The sequence below is a fragment of the Triplophysa rosa genome, linkage group LG11 (genome assembly GCF_024868665.1).
Source record: "Triplophysa rosa linkage group LG11, Trosa_1v2, whole genome shotgun sequence".
Taxonomy (NCBI): Eukaryota; Metazoa; Chordata; class Actinopteri; order Cypriniformes; family Nemacheilidae; genus Triplophysa; species Triplophysa rosa.
Window position 1 is genome coordinate 10,073,112 of NC_079900.1, and position 17,038 is coordinate 10,090,149.

General features: G+C 38.2%; 1 protein-coding gene across 1 annotated transcript in view; it reads left to right on the top strand.

The window, feature by feature from the left end:
* grin2aa (glutamate receptor, ionotropic, N-methyl D-aspartate 2A, a) overlaps nucleotides 1-17,038 on the top strand; it is a 132,288-nt gene that overhangs the window by 99,028 nt on the left and 16,222 nt on the right. The window contains exons 5-9 of the mRNA XM_057346461.1: nucleotides 6,453-6,655; nucleotides 13,082-13,253; nucleotides 13,519-13,672; nucleotides 15,097-15,222; nucleotides 15,947-16,176. Of these exons, the coding sequence (XP_057202444.1) occupies nucleotides 6,453-6,655; nucleotides 13,082-13,253; nucleotides 13,519-13,672; nucleotides 15,097-15,222; nucleotides 15,947-16,176 (885 nt within the window). The remainder of the gene's footprint in view (nucleotides 1-6,452; nucleotides 6,656-13,081; nucleotides 13,254-13,518; nucleotides 13,673-15,096; nucleotides 15,223-15,946; nucleotides 16,177-17,038) is intronic.

The following is a 17,038-nucleotide window of genomic DNA, read 5'->3' on the forward strand; positions in this document are numbered from 1 at the left end:
CAAATCAAGAGGAAGCATGTGCGGGGCATGAACTAATTAACAAACAATAACGAGGAGACGAAAGGGCGGGAACAGAGACGCCACACCGGAGAGTGGAAGACCAACAGGGACAAAACGTCACTCTCCACATAAAACAAGAGGTTCTATCATGGTTCTGCCACTAGGTCAAGAGAAGCAAGACAAGGTGGGGCAGAACCATGACATGTACAGCAAGTTAATTTAGGAAATCTTTTCAAGAAGTTCAAGAAAATGTAAATTGAACGTAAAACTCCTGATCAGCCGTGAAACACAGCTAATACAGCTCCTAATATAACTCTTTTACTGAACTCTTCAGCGTCTCACTGCTGGTAACGAAACAGCACCTCCATTGTGGTGTAACTGCAGTTACAAATGACAATCTGTTTAATAATGCACTCAGTGTTTTTTGTGAAGACACTCGACATATTTTTGACGAGAGTCTAAGGCGGCACGAAATTTGATTGAGGAAAACCGTGATCTGGGATTACTATATACAAAGTGTGTCCTCTCTCTGTGTTTTTTGTGGGTAACGACCTTTCATGCATTTAAATGTGACTAAATTTCTGTACTAGTGCGTACAGTATGAATCGTTAGCACTGCACTGACGTTATTATATTATGTCTTTATGTGCCCATCGATCTGCGCAGCGGTCAAACAAACTTTCTACCTTTGAACTGGCCGCCCTCTCCTACCAAGCACACGGTGCTCTTTGTTTGACAGATTTTTTGGTCGTCAGTCATTATAACTGTTGTCGGTGTTCATGGAGAAATACTCACCGGCACATTATCATTGCTCGTAGCCGGGAGAGTGCTGTGTCTGGCGGGAGAGAGAGGCGCTACTGCTGTAGGAGCAGCGGTGGAGTTTGTGTGGGGAAAAAGCAGAGACTTTGGCAACAATCTTTTGTAAATCGTCTTTTTTCCTGTCCGCTGGTGTAGCTGCGTTCTTTGTTGTTTTATTTCCCTGCGACTTTTACTTAGTTTTGCCAATGACACTCTCGCTGTGGGCAGTTCTACTAATTCCGCCGCTGCGTTAACTTTCTCTAGCTGGTATCGAACTCGTCTCGCACATATACAGTGCTAATGGAATGGTCCACTCTAATCTATAATGGGGGGAGTGCCTTCGTACAGATGTAATAACGTAAAACGTTAACAGGGATATCCCGACTATTTTGATTACTTGGGGCTCTAAGTGGCTGCTGACATGGCTTATTGGTTAAGTCCACCCCTTCCTTTTGGGGGCCCCCAGTTCGGGGCCCCAGGCGATTGCCTACCTTTGCCTAATGGTAAGTCCGCCCCTGGTTCTGCCACAAGACCAACAAAGAAAGAGGCAGAACCATGACAATTTCTTAAATGTAAAAGAAAACCCAAGAAAAGCACAAACAAAGTCTCGGTTTGTTTGTATTAAAGAGACTTTTGTACTGTTCCTTTTTAATTTGGTTTTAAAATTGCAGTTTAGTTTTGTTATTTGACATAAAATTTATTTTTATTTTACGAAGAAATGTGCAGCATTTGAGAAATAATAAAAGGGCAGTTGTTCATTTCTAATTTGTCTCAACTCATTTTGTAAAAATAAATTGTGAATAGATCGTATCTTGAGATCGGTATCGTGCATCGCATCGTGAGCTGTGTTGACCGTTTGTTTCTCTAGTGCAGACATAATGCTCTACCATGTTACAGTAAAAAGTAAAGTAAATCTTGGATTCTTTTTTTAATCAATGTTTACTTGCTCAATGAATGTGTCACGATATGGGGAGACAGAACCCAAGCGCAGGCAGGTGAAGGGTTAAATAATAAACTTTTAATAAAAAGAACAAAACAAAACCCACAATGGGGGCAAACATGGCTACTTAATAATAAAACAAAACACAGAAAGGGAAAGTCCTAACAGGAACAGTCTTTGACGGAAGACACGAACGGGATGTGGACGGCATGATCAAACACAGCAAATACAATGCAAGGACACAGGACTGGGAATACACGGGACTTATAAAAGGGAAAACTAACGAAGGATAATAGGACAGGGATAGTGACGAGCTGGTGACAAGACTTAACATTAAAAGGAAACTTGCAGGAAGATGATTGGGACAGGTGAGGGAGATGAAACACTAATGGAGAAAGGGGGCGGAGTTAAACAAAAGACAGGAGGACACGCGGCGAAATGTCACAACAAACCGCCACGTGTCTCCACACTAGACGAAACACACAAGACATGGTACTGTCACGACCCTGTCCACAAGACACGAAAACTCAGGACCCTGACAGAATGCTTTACATTTTTGACATTTAAACAACATGTCACATTATATCCACGACCATGAACTATATATACAGCAATATTTACCCTATGTATATATTTACATGCTATATACAATGTCAGACCTGAGTGTATGACATCCACATCAGTACTCAATGTCCGTTGTTGATAATTAATGCTTCCATTTATTGATCCTGATGGTAAATGACATGTCAGGAAACATACAGAATGAAGTATCACATCCAAGGTCAATACTCAACTGCAGTAAACTGCAGCTCTACCACTGTGGAATGTTGAGTGGGCAGTCGCTTGCTGAGTGTCAGTCTCTCTCAAGCTAGCTATTTGGTCAGCGCACACACATTCCCTCCGATATGCGGCGGAGTCATTAATTATACCTCCTCAACAGAATTAGACACGGTGCGTTTTATCTTAATAGCGCTCTGCGAGCGAGCCTGCAGGATATGCATGATATTGTTTTCATCTGGCAAAGCCGTTCTCATTGAATTCAGTTCCTCTCTGCCGCATCGAGCGCTCGACACGAGCCTTCCCGTTCCTGTTCTCTAACGGCCTGAAGGTGAAGCCTGAGCCCTCTGATATTTTGTGACGCTCATGTAATCACTTCTTAAAAGGGGCTACGTTGATTGGAATAGAAGCGGGTTGAGATCTACAAGCACAAAATCTATTTGCACCGTGACCATGGAAATGCACACCGAGCAAACAATTAAAATGCTAATTTCCCATCCCTGTGGTAAAGTGCTAATGACTTTGCTAGTCATCTAGGACCTAATAAATAGTTCCTAGTGAAGGTTATAGGATGCGGCAACCGGTTGAGGACAAACCCCACGTTCGTTTCATTCCGTGTATGCCGTGTACGTGTGTGTGCTGTCAGATCGATACATACGCAGCAAGGAGTGAATGCATTCGCAGCATGCTGTGATAAAATAAATAGCACTGTTTTAGTAACTTTTTGCTAAATACATTTTTCTACATTACCTGTCACCAGCAGTGAGTTTCACTCAATTTATTTTTATTTCCATCTTCATATTAGATTCTTTTTTCTCTCTCTCCGTGTTTAAAAGAGTACATTTTATGCTTCAGAGGTCCAATTGGCTCCACTGGTTGGTTTATGACACACTGCTGTTACCCCGGCCCCATTTCACTTTCATGGTAAACAAATAAAGTCGAGCAAAATAAAAAACAACTTTCTCTTCTCTATTAACAGCAGTAATACAATGAGGACGAAATTAAGCATCTTAATTTGGATTCTCTGCTCCATTGCTTCACAAAGCTCCCTTTTAATTATATTTATCTAATGAGGTCATTGAAATGCATAGCTGGAGTCTGCTTGCTTTGCACAGTGGCCGGATGGGGCTGTTTTCATAACGGCTGTTACACATCGAATGTGGTGTTTGATTAGAATTTGAGTGGATCAACTGATGTCATTACTTAGCGTCGGGACTGTTTGGTGGTACACAAGTGCTTTTCTTCATCAATTTGGTTTATCTAGTTTCTTTGTCTTTTTCTTACTTGCTTTTCTTTTCAGTAGTCACGTACGCTTGTTTTGTTTTGTGTTGCAGAATATAATCCGTTCTCATTCACTTTTATCTGTTCATAAAATGACAAAAGAAAAAATATTTTACAGACTTTAATGGCTTATGTATTTTAATGCTTCATGTATTATGTTTTTTTTAACGCTTTCTTTTTCATAAGCAAGAGCAATCTAAATGGTTAAGTATAATCAACTATTATTTCATAATTGTAATTTTGAATCAGAAGTAATAAAGCTTTTATTTCAAACTCCACTGAGATCTGTTACTAACCGTTTAGGATTCAACTGTCAAGGGACAGTTCACGCTAAAATAAAAAATCTGTCATCATTTACTCACTCTCCAAATCTGTATAAATTTCATTGTTCTGTTTAACACAGAGAAATTTAGAAAGAATGCTTGTATCCAAACAATTCTTGCCCACCATTGACTACCATAGTAAGAAAAATGACGGTTAGAACGGTTTGCTTTCCTACATTCTTCAAAATATCTTCTTTTGTGTTCAACAGAACAAAGAAATGTACTGTATAAAGCAATTTTCCCTATGGTAGTCAATGGTGTCCAAGAACTGTTTGGTTGCAAGCATTCTTCCAAATATCTTTCTCTGTGTTCATCAGAACAATGAAATCTAGACAGATTTGGAACAACTTGAGGGTGAATGAATGATGACAGAATTTTCATTTTGGGTGAACTGTTCCTTTAAGACTGTAAATAATACAGCACTAAAGCTCTACCATCAGCTCATCCTTTATAATGTTTGAAAAAGGTCTGTTAACTGGGGGAAACTGGACACAAAAAAAGTCTGAGATGTGCAATGTCTGCAGATATATACTATGTCTTCATTTGTATGTGTGTGTACTGTTGTTTCAAGGGCATGAAAGCTTCGAAAATAAATGCTCCAGAAATCCCAAATTCCAAAAAGGGAGAGAGAGAAAAGTACAGTAGGATCTGAGCCAGAAGCCAAGAAGTAAGCAGAAAGATCGGGAGAGTTCACAACGCTGCACCTGAGATATGAGCTAAGAGGGAAAGAAGACAGGAGCTAGGTTTACCAGTTTCTCAACCCTGTTACATTAAGAATGAATGGACTACTAGTGAAATTTCAACTGTAGGCTGTGTTGTGGTTTCAGTGTGTTTGCGCTGTCCTTCAGTGGTGGGTGGGTGTTGCTGACGTCATATTTCCCCTCCACAACACACTGAATTATTCAGCTGCTTGTGCCCTGTCTCTCTATCATCAGCGTGTAGCATATGTGTCTTGCCAAACCTGCATCAGCTTCACTGTAGACAAGCTTAGTGGGAATTATGGCTGAATGTAACACGTCTGTATTCCGGCATAACTACAAGGTAAATGAGTAACAGTACACCAGTAGTGGTAATGTGCCTTTATTTTTATTCAAGAACAACTGTGAAGTTACATGTGTCGTTGTGTAATGAAATGAATTTTTCACGCAATACAAAAGAAGAAAGGAGAAAGGTTTAAAGAAAAGCAGTCATGCGGCTGATAAAGAGAAACTCTGTCAGTGTTGGAGAGGCTCACGTCCCTCCTTCTAAGCACACTGATAGGATTAGCAGCGTTAACCCAAATTCCATGTGATGTTGCTTTAGCTACCCGATCATTGCTCATCTTTCTCCAGCGTCTTGACCTAGCACACTTAAGAAAGTTTGGTCCATCTGCGCCATAAATATTTGACCGACACTCCAGCAGACCCGCTGGGTATGAGGAAAATCACAGTCCATCAATGTTCTATTCTTTCAGTGTGGTCTGACATCAGTCCTTCTTTGTGTCTTTATGGTCTTACAGTGTGGTGGGCTATAGATAGGTCAAAAGACCAAAGCTCCCTGTTGTGTTCTCTGTGTTATAGGGTCACGCTGTGTTATATGACGCCGGGTGATGGATATCTTGTCCTTGGCTCTGCGGAGTTGATATGATGTGATATGGTTTGCTCTCGCTCTTCTTCCCACACAATTCCCTATGGGATAAGAGAGAGAACAAAGATAAATGCAGGGATTCGACCCTTAAAACACATTACACAGTGGCAAAATGTATGTAAGTTTTTGACAGATTGCACACATACACAAACATCCAGGAAAAGTTTTTTTTCCCAAATTAGATGTAAACCACACATTTGAAACATTGACACGCAATGTAAAAAGTCTTTCTTATTAGAGGAGCTCTGTGTGAAAGCAACAAATCATGTGTCTATCTGCCATCGGATGAAGAATAGTAACTTGATGTCTGTGTCTCTAGCACATCTTACCATTGCTCTTTATTATTAATGTATTTACTTTTCAATTTATTTGCATACCTATACAGTATTTACTATTAACCTCACTTTGTCTATTGAACAGACAGTACTACTTGGCATTATTTTCTTAAAGGAAACTCAAAACTCATTCTTCCGTGTAATACAAACTAACTGTAATACATTCAAGTATCAAGTGATTCAAGTATCACAAATGTGTAAAAGCACCTTAAAAATATCTAAACAATGGTTTATACAACATTTTATACACGTACAAGGCTCCAAATGAAAAGACTAAAATTGAAGTTATGTTTTGCTCTGTTTTTCCTTTTCCTTTGTGCTTTTTCCTTTGAAAAAAAGTGTATGTAACATTCCTCCTCTGATTTCTTTCCAGATGGGCAAATGGGAGAACCAGAGTTTGACCTTGAAATATCCGGTGTGGCCACGCTTCAACTCTTTTGGCGATGCGGAGACGGATGACAATCACTTGCGCATCGTCACGCTGGAGGAGAAGCCCTTTGTCATCGTGGAGAATGTGGAACGCCTCACAGGCACCTGCATGAGAAACTCAGTGCCCTGTCGCAAATACATCAAAGAGTAAGACTTCTGTTTCTCTTCTCTGACCTATGTTTACACCTGATGTTAAGATCGGATTATGTCAAAAGAGTAATCGGTCAAAAGTTTAATTCGTAGTTTTAGTACTTTAGATGAACTACAGAATAGGTGGTCTATTACTATTGTTTTTCAAGTGGATTTGCTGTTACACTTCATAGTGCCTTTTCAAATGTCTCTTAATGTGACTTAAGTAATTCGGTCACCAGACACGGACCTTATTTACACCTATATTTGTCTGTACATCGACTAGATCACCAGAGATGGATTTTAACCATCTCTTTAACCATAAACAGTCAAATAAAGAGGCGTGGATTTTGATGTAAGAGCCCTCTTTAAGCATGTTTGATGTAGGTCGAGGGTCTTTTTTACTGGCTGATTTAAAGCTTTCTCTTGAATGCATCAGATCACAAGTGAACAGCCCAGACAGATCAATGTTTACACCTGGTAGTAACATGCATCTCAAATGCGTCTCTTGTGACAACTTGATTTGGTGACTTCATTTATCACACCCTGCAGTAGTTTTACATCATGTTGAGAAAGCAAGGAAGCCTACAGATATTACATTTTGACACATCAACACACACAATACAGATGCAATGTGGTCTCATGCGTTACTGACTACATCCCCGAAATGCGCTGTCTGTATTTTGCATTGTCCACTTGTAACTGGATCACGTTATTAAGTGCTTCATTGTCCCCAAGATGGCACTCAGGTGTTTTTGAAGAAAAAAATAACGCACAAAGACAATTATTTAATAGGTTGCTGTCGTGAAGTTGTTGTGATACGTGAGCCGTATTAAGTGTGCTTGTGAAAACTGCCCCCATCCCTTAAAGAATCTCACAGGGGCTTATATGGGATTTATACACTGCTAAATAGGGCGAAGAATATGCGGTCTCATAGGATCACTATAGCCTGCTCTATGCATGAAGATTAGTCTCATCAAAGATCACAAGCGCACACAAACACACACGAGAATACACACGTGTGGCTTGTGGATGCCAAACATGTCCACTTGCAAACAGGCCAGCGCAAGCCTCCATTGTGGCCATTTGGAAGAGAAGGCAGAAATGACTGATGCATGCAGAGACACTGGCAGGACACTGCACAGGGCCCAGTTCTCCCCGAGACCTGCATGTATTTTATACTTTCTCTCTGTTTCTCACTGTAGCTTTCCACAGTCTTTCTTTATTGGTTCCTCGTCTGCTTGCTTTTATAAGAGAAATGACTCCCCCAACTTAACTACTGAGGTATTATCACAGTAGTAAAAATATTTGACTGCATTGAAAACACCAAAGGGAAGTTCTGTCCTAATTCAGCATAAGCTGCTTAAACACTATCAGAGAGTTATTCTTTTCTTTATGATTCTGGTGGTTATATAGCATTTGATAAATGATTTAATTTGATGTGCTGTGTATGCCTAAAATATTAGTTTGCCTCTAAGGCGTTGAATTTAATTCCTCTGGAAATGCTTTAAAGGTTTTCTCACTTATTTTGAAAGCTCATTTATCAAATATATACATTTTTATTGGTTGGTAAAGGTACAGTTTACTAAAAATTCTTGTTATGAACATGTCTTCAGTTCTTTCATTATGAACAATTCTGTCATTATTAACATAAACCTGCATGACTTTCACTCTTCCAGAACATTAAAGGTATAGTTCATCCAAAAATAAACATTCTGGGATTATTTACTCACCATTTTATCATTTCAAACTTGTATGACTTTCTTTCTGCTGCAGTACACAAAAGATGATATTTTGAAGAAAACAAACCGCAGCATTTACTTATATTGTATGGACATAAAACTATTAAAAAAACAGTTAGTACTTTTTTTAGTTACCAGCATTCTTTAAAAACAAATTGTGTTCTGCAAAAGGAAAAAAGTCATACAGGTTTGAAATGACAAGAGGGTGAGTAAATGATGACAGAACTTTCATTTTGGGTGAGCTATGCCTTTAACATCTTATGAATATTTTGAATATTCCAGCCACTCAGGACTATAAAAGAGCTTTATTGGGCCTTTATGTTCCACAAAGCATACAGGCCATACAGGTTTGGAACAACATGAAAGAGAGTAAAAAAGGCAGAATTGTAATTTCTTGGATGATCTGCTGTATTCCTTTAATCTCACAAGAGGTGAAGGTTTACTATTTTTGGGCCTGATCTTCGTGTGAGATGAATATGATGATGTGGAAAAACAGTTCGTCTGGAATCCTCAGCTGTCATTTTACTCTCTATTTCAGCTGTCGCTCAGCGCTGTAGATGCAAACACTGATGCGCTGCCAGCTTGACAAGACACAGACACAGGGGAAACATGCCTCAGTCAGTGACCAGGGCACGCACACACACATTCAACTACATTCAGAGCCACTGAGATTTGTGCTTTTCCAAGTAAATGTCAGAATTCAAATATCTGAAGCCTGTGTCAGCTTTGAGGTCGGCTTTACTGAACCAAACCAGCGGAGAAATGTTTCAAAAAATCATTTCTAGATTAACACACTGAATCTGTTTCAACTGCAGTATTAAAAATAAACCACTCACAGCAAGTTATTGAGTACAGTGATAATATTTCTATCACTTCACGTGCAATCTTTGTTTTTATTTAGCTATTTATTTATTGGTTATTTAAGTGCATTCTGGTATAGTTATTTACATTAGTGAGATAAGAGTTATTATGGTTTTGTTTGCAGTTTTATTGTAGCTTAAATTATATTTATATTTTTATATTTTTAGTTGTCATGTTAATTTTCATTTAATTTTAGCAGTTTTTATGTACAGTACTTTTTTAAAAAGTATTTTCTTATTGAATTTTTAATGAATTTTTTATTGTTATCTGCCTCAATTTAAACATACACTGTGTATTTGGATTTATTGCTAAGGCAATACTAATTTTGTTTAGTTTACACTTCTTAAATAATATTTAGGCTATATATATTTTTATGTCTTTCTTGGCAAGTGGCCACATTAGTCCACCATACTGAACAATTTAAAGACAAAGAATTGGGCAGTGTATCCTCATAAGATGTAATTGCTGTATAGTAAAGGCAGTGACGAAGTGGTCTGGTCACATAAAGGAGCGTCTCATTGCCGCAGGGTATCGAAATGTGAAAAAGACTGTTATAATATGAATTCTACCATGTGAGAGTTTGAATAAAGCGCTCGCAGGAGCCATGGGGAATTTAGCGTGTGCGTCACAACTAGCGCAGAGAGGAAGAGATTGATTTTAAACTGGATTTTGGCCAGACAGTCGATTGTGTGTGTCTCACATTGTGGGGACAGAAAAGTTTGTTCATTTCTGGATTCAGAAGACACGCAGCCTTCTCTTTCTGCCCAAACACTCCTTTTTTTGCAGTTAGTCTTCAAAAAATCTTTAAAAAAAAGAGAATAAACAGCAGACATTTGTTTCATCGCTTATCTTTTCTTTCCTTAGTGAATAGACTGTTCTAACGGTAGATGTTGTTGTATATAAACGTGCAATACAGCGAGAGTTTCAGAAGGAACTTGCTCAAATGAAAGCAATCTGTGGAGACAAGGTATACTCATAAATGTTTTTTCCTTGTGTTAATCTGTTTAAAGAACACAGAGAGCTGAGTTTTAATTAGCTTTAATCTGAAAGTTAAATGAGGCTCCCAGGTGGCTTTGCTACAGTAATTTCAGTGTTGTGTGTCTGAACTCCACCGCTGAGATTCTTCACTCACAGATGGTGGCTTGATTACAAATGCAGCTATGTCCTGTCTGCAACCCTGACAAAGTTTCTCTACAAGCTTGGATACTTTGGTATGACTGCCCGCTAAGTGGACAGCGCTCCGAATTAAAATTAGTCACAATGTCTAGTATTGGAAACAACGTTTCCCTCTGAATCCACGGAGATGGTGTCGACTAGTGGTTATAGCCTGGGCTGTTAACAAAAAGGTTGCAGGTTTAAACGCCACAAGGGGCGATCCATTAACCGTTACCCATGTGCCCTTGAGCAAGGCACTTAACCCTAGGCTTCTCCAGAGGGACTGTTCCAGTATTAAGTGTACTGTAAGTAGTCTAAAAGAAAAGTTTTGATGTCTGTGTAAAAGGCCCTTCAAATGAAAAATGTGTACTTTGTACCTTACTCTCAGGCTCTTTGTTTGGAAAAGGTTCCACTTTAAGATTAATCTGATTGAGTTAATGTTGGACTACAGTGCACGATTTCTGCCTTGACTAATGACTCGATTTATAGTTGGGTTGAGTCTGGATTGACAGATTTCACAGAAAATTGTGTTATGGACTGTGGATCTTTTAACCCTCAGACCCTTTTGCATTATACTACACAGGCCTTTCTGGAAATGTAATGATAATTGTTCATACAGTGTGTCATGTGTGAATGTGTCATGTGTGAATAGCATCTGTCAAAATAAATCGACAGTTTTTTATCAATTTTTGATAAAATTTCGGATAATTTTGAATGAGAAGTTGTATAGTTTCTAGAAATGCTCTACTTTGATGCTTGTGTGAACAAATCTATTACATTAATGTTTGAAGTCACAGATGTAAGATTTCTGAATTAGCCAATCACAAAGCTTCTTCTAATAAATTGCTTAAAAGTATAGTCTACCCCAAAAGAAAAATTCTGTAATTTGTTCACACAAGATTATATTTTAGGAAATGTCTCTTTGTGTTTAGGAAATTTTCTTTGTGTTCTGCTGAAGAAAGAAAGTCAGGTTTGGAATAACATTGAATGAGTGAACGATGACAGAATTAAATTTTCATTTATTGGTAAACTGTCCCTTTGAAACATTGTTTTAAAAACCCTAAAAATGTACAGAATTTACTGATCTGCTCAGATTTTAAAAGTCGCGTAGTGTGATTTAAAGGGATACACCCATTAACTTGCATTGGATTTGTGTCCATACATTTGTGTCGACGTTCCCTCCATAATTTCGTGTGTCAACAAAAAGTTCGTCTTCGCCATGGTACCACATACAGTTTTTGGTGTTTCATTTATTTTCTAGAATTGTTGGCATCTTTCTTGTTTCTTGAAGCCATGTTGTTTGCCGTAAAACGAAACGGCTGTCCACTGCCGTGCGTGTGTATAACCTGTCGCAAGTTCCTACGCGCCGGTAATAGTGCGATTACGCTGTGTACATGTCTATACCGCACTTCGATAATGCGACTAAAATAGGAGTACTCCACCGGTCTTAATTCGATTTGTGCTTACTACGATTATGAGTTTAGACGGATTAAGCTAAGCAAAAGGTCCATTCTTAATCAGAGTATTGTCTGAATCGTGTTAATATCGGATTATTGTTGTCCATGTAAACGTGGTCACTGATGGCAGAATTTTCATTTTTGGGTGAACTATCCCTTTAACCAGTAAGGGTTTTACAAGAAAACAGAGACTAGAAAAAAGCTGGAGTATGGTAGGACAGGACCTTCTCGCTCTCGTCTAAATGAAATAATCATCTTGATTGTCCTGTAAATGAAACTGTCTTTCTCCTCACTCTGGAAAACAAGACCAAGGTTGCTGGTGGTCTTTACGAGGCTTCAGAAATCTCTAACCGACTACAATTTCCAGAGGTTTGGAACTCACTTGATGGCTGAGAGGCTCTCCAGGGAAAGCCCTGCTATTCATTGTTAAGAAGTGCCTCAAGTTCAACAGTAAAAGGCTCAGATGTTTGTTCAGCAGACTATTCCTACTGTACTCTAATCTCAGATACTGGATGCTGTGAGTAAACAGGCTGCTGTGCAGAATATTTTGCTGCAACGGTTGATAGTGCCTTTCAGTCAACATTGTTTAATTATTTATTTATTCATTTAGGAAAACGTCCCATTTAAGAGCACATATAAATCTGGTAATGGCATGTGTTCACAAAATCTGCCACAATGTTTTTGTGGGCACCAAAGCAAAATGCACATGCATGAAGAATCATCTTGCAAATAAGGAAAGGTTGCAATAATCTTCTGTCGTTATAATGCTTTTCTCTTTCATTAAGCGTGTTGACAAAATGTTTATATACTCTCCTACTTGTAAGTCGCTTTGGATAAAAGCGTCTGCCAAATGAATAAATGTAAATGTAAATATAAGGTTTAATCAGCATAATTTGATTTCTATGGGTGAAAACATCACCTGGTTAATTGGAGTAACAAGCTACAATAATACCTATTTACAAAATTGTCCTGAAATGTTACTTAATCTAAGTAGGAAACTAGATTATGGGTGGTTTGTGAATTATTCAAAGGTTTTGCAGCAGAATTTGCAGCAAAAATTATGGTTTTCCTCCTGTTGTTTGGAATTCATTGCAACATTCAATATCTCTCCCGAGAGAATGAAAGAGTTTAGAAAATGCAACGGTCAGCTGAGTGTAAAATGGTCCTGACATCATGATTCAGATATTTACCTTTATGTTGAGCTGTGATTAATGTGCTCTAACCAACAGCAATACAACAGAGGCAGGAGGAACATACATTAAAAAGTGCTGCAAAGGATTCTGTATCGACATCCTTAAGAAGATCGCACGGAATGTGAAGTTCACATATGACCTCTATCTGGTGACCAATGGGAAGCATGGGAAAAAGATCAACAACATGTGGAACGGCATGGTGGGAGATGTGAGTTGATTCCAATGAACAAAGCTGTTGATGTGGATAGGCTGCAGTTTTCTAATTCACTGAAAGTTTTGTAAAAAGGTTTTTGTAAAATGAAAAAAGAAAAAAAAAAGTTTTGTAAAATGCAATGTTGGTTGGAGGTTTTATTACAAAATAAAAGTAAGTAGAGCTATTTGAATCAGAATAATCTTGAGTGGTTGGAGGTGTTTCATGTATAAAGTTCAAAGCTTTTGTCTAAACCTCCATGGCATCTTGTCTCTTGCCACAGGTGGTCTACAAAAAAGCCGTCATGGCCGTGGGCTCGCTGACAATCAATGAAGAGCGCTCGGAGGTCATTGATTTCTCTGTGCCCTTCGTGGAAACAGGGATTAGTGTGATGGTATCCCGTAGCAACGGAACAGTCTCTCCATCTGCATTCTTAGGTAACTATATACAGAACAGGTTTATTCATGGTTGTGGTGGGGCACGTCTGATTTTCAACAGTAAGAATGCTTTAGCGGTTATTTTACACAGATCAATGTGTTGCTGTGTGATAGACAATTTAGTGAAGACTTTAATGACGCACTTCTAAAAAAATTTCAAGAGTGAAAATGATTTCATATATATTTTAGTAATATTTTGAATCAGATTTTATTTTTATATTTTTAAGGCATCTTTGTTAATTGTAGTTGAATTTTTAGTCATTGGGTTATATACTTTTTTATATATTTGTATATTTTTTACATTATATTTTTGACATAAGTTGAAAAGTTTTAATTTATTTTCAGTTTATAATTTTAGTCCCTTAAATATTTCATTTTATTGCTCATTTTGTTTAGTTCAGAATTTTCAAATAATATTTACAGTATGCCGATATTTTATTTCATTTCAATTCTCTGAAATGTTTTAAGAGTTTCAGTTTTAGTAAACTATCATAACATTGTTGAGTGGGTGTGTGAACGACATTAAAAGTGTACTGTATGTGTGTGTATATTTTAATAATAATAATAATTTAATAATTGTTTTTATAGAAACATTACATCCGAAGTGTTAGAGAGACAAAAAATCAAGCTCCTGTTCGTTTTGGCAGCTTAATATGTTCAATATGCACTCACACTGACCACAAAGCTTCTGCTCTGGCCAAAGTGTTATTTCATTTCTTAAAAGCAGAAGTTTCAGCTTTGTGTCAGTTTGACTTTTTCTACTATTGTAATTTCCCCCACTTTTTCAGTTTAAGTCTGAACGCTAACTTGAGCTCATTTTCACGGTAAAGTTTCTCTCGAGTGCTGAAACCAGTCATCAGCTTAATTTGCCCTCTTGCCTCTTTTGCTTTGCTAGCAAACTGCTTCCTTCACCAGAAGACATGCCATCTGCTCTTGCTGTCTTCTTGCACCACTTATTCAGGCGTTCACTTTATCAGACGCTATAGTTTGAAATGTACATACTTTCTCTGAGTTCTAAGAAGTTCTAATACAATTCTATCACTCCCATTAATGCTGTATAGACATGATCACGACTGCTAACGCATCAATAGATCCGAATAGATCCAACGGACTCATAAAGTGTCCTACAAATCCGCTGAAGTGGGCTGGACTCAGATAAGCAGTTTTTAGATTTATTGGACCCTTTGTGCTTCTGTATGCTTGATGGCACCAGATCAGCAACCCATTATTTAATTAGCATAAGGCCAATAATTACAAAGTCTGGGTAACCTCTCCAGTGGACACTTGCCAGTTTCCCATTTACTTCCTACAGTGAAGCTCTTTAATATTTTCAGCTCGTCTATAGTCACAAACCACTGGGCAAGCAGAATGCTTGGATGATAGTCGCTGACTTTGTCTTTTTTCTTGCTCTTTCCCGACTGCAGAGCCCTTCAGTGCATCGGTGTGGGTCATGATGTTCGTCATGTTGCTGCTGGTGACTGCAATGGCTGTCTTCATGTTTGAATACATCAGCCCCCTGGGCTTCAACAGGAACCTAGCTCAGGGCAAAGGTACGTAACCACCAAACCCTGTGTAGTGAGTCCACTTTTCACCCTGCAATGCAGTCAAACTTTTTTTTTAACAACGCAAGCAAATCCTTGGCCTGCTCTGATAGATCCCCCTCAATCTGCCATTTTCAAAGTATAATGTATTCTTCATTTATACTTAATTTCACTGTGCTTGCTGCTGAGTGCTTTTGGGGTTCCAAGTTAGTTCAATAAAGTTCAATTCATTTCCATTTGTTCAGTCGCGATCAGATTAAATGTATGCAGTCTCATTTGGACTCTGTTTGCTTTTTCAGTATTAAAAAAGCATTTGTAAGTGTCAGATGATTCATTTCAAGTTCAGATGTATACTTTTTTGAAAAGAGAAGCATGTGAAAGAGATCTAAAGATAAACCGAACTGACGTTGGCATCTGCTTTAGTTCAACACCCACCCACAAAGAAAGGTTTCCAGACGCACTTTTGTGTATTATCCAAACGTTCCGTAATGAAACATGTCTGGAACTCTTTGCATGCCATCCCACTCAAATCAAAACTAGAGGGCAATGAAACAGACAAGAAAAAAAGATTAACAGCATCAGTGGGGAGCAGCAGGGTGCTGCATTGTCATTATTCTGTGCAATACTCTTATAAGCATGCAAAAGCAAGACTTTATTATTGTCTAAATGAAAGCACGGAAGGAACGCTTGTATATAACTACGGGATGTTAATGTACTTTCTTGTCTTCAACAGATCCCCACGGACCGTCTTTTACCATGGGGAAAGCGGTGTGGCTGTTGTGGGGCCTGGTGTTTAACAACTCTGTACCTGTGCAAAACCCCAAAGGCAGCACCAGTAAATTCATAGTGTCTGTGTGGGCTTTCTTCGCTGTCATCTTCCTGGCCAGTTACACTGCTAATCTGGCCGCCTTCATGATTCAAGAAGAATTTGTGGACCAGGTGACAGGCCTGAGCGATAATAAGGTAAATCTCAACACATGCTATATTTTATAAAAGTGCAGTCCTTAATAAAATAATGTGGTGGCACAATGATAATATGATGGTATACTCCACGATTACTACAGTAGTGACCAAAAGTTATTTTGGAAAGGCATATTTGTACAATATTTGTTTTTAATGCTCCTTTAGGTTCGGTTTAAAGGGGTCATATAGCGCGAATAAGTGTTTTTATGTGGTCTTTGGTGTGTTATTAGTTGCCCATGCATGTATTAGACACGTAAAATTGCGAAAATGAAAGTGTGGGAACAAAAGATGTATTCTATCTAAGAGCGAACGCTCACCCAGACCTGCCTGAAACGCCTCGTGTAACCACACCCCCGCAAATCTACGTCTAGACATTTTAGCCGTGTCGTATGACCCCTTTAAACCATTTATAAATGAGGTGTATAGTACAAAATGAACAAAACCTTGGCACAATAGCAAACTACAGCAGGGAATATGGGTTTTATTCAAACATACAAAAAATGCATAGAAAAACAGAAAGCTTGCAGGAAATAAAGCAAACATTGACTATAAATGTATTTGCTATTAAAATTTGTTGATCCTCTCATGTAGTAAGATTTGTAGTCATTCTCCTCAGCTGTCTTTATACTTTTTATAACTTTTCTCATGTTTTTTGCAAAGCCTTCTCAAATCATTCTCAAAGCTGAACTTTAATTTATAGCGCCTTTACAACAATGCCAAATGATTATTTGTGGGTGCTGCAATCTTTGATAACATATTTGAATAGAAAGCAGAGTTGGACATCACTTTTTACCGGAACTGTATATTCAGAGACATTGGGATTATGGTACTCTGATGTATTCAACAGAAAATAATAATTTTC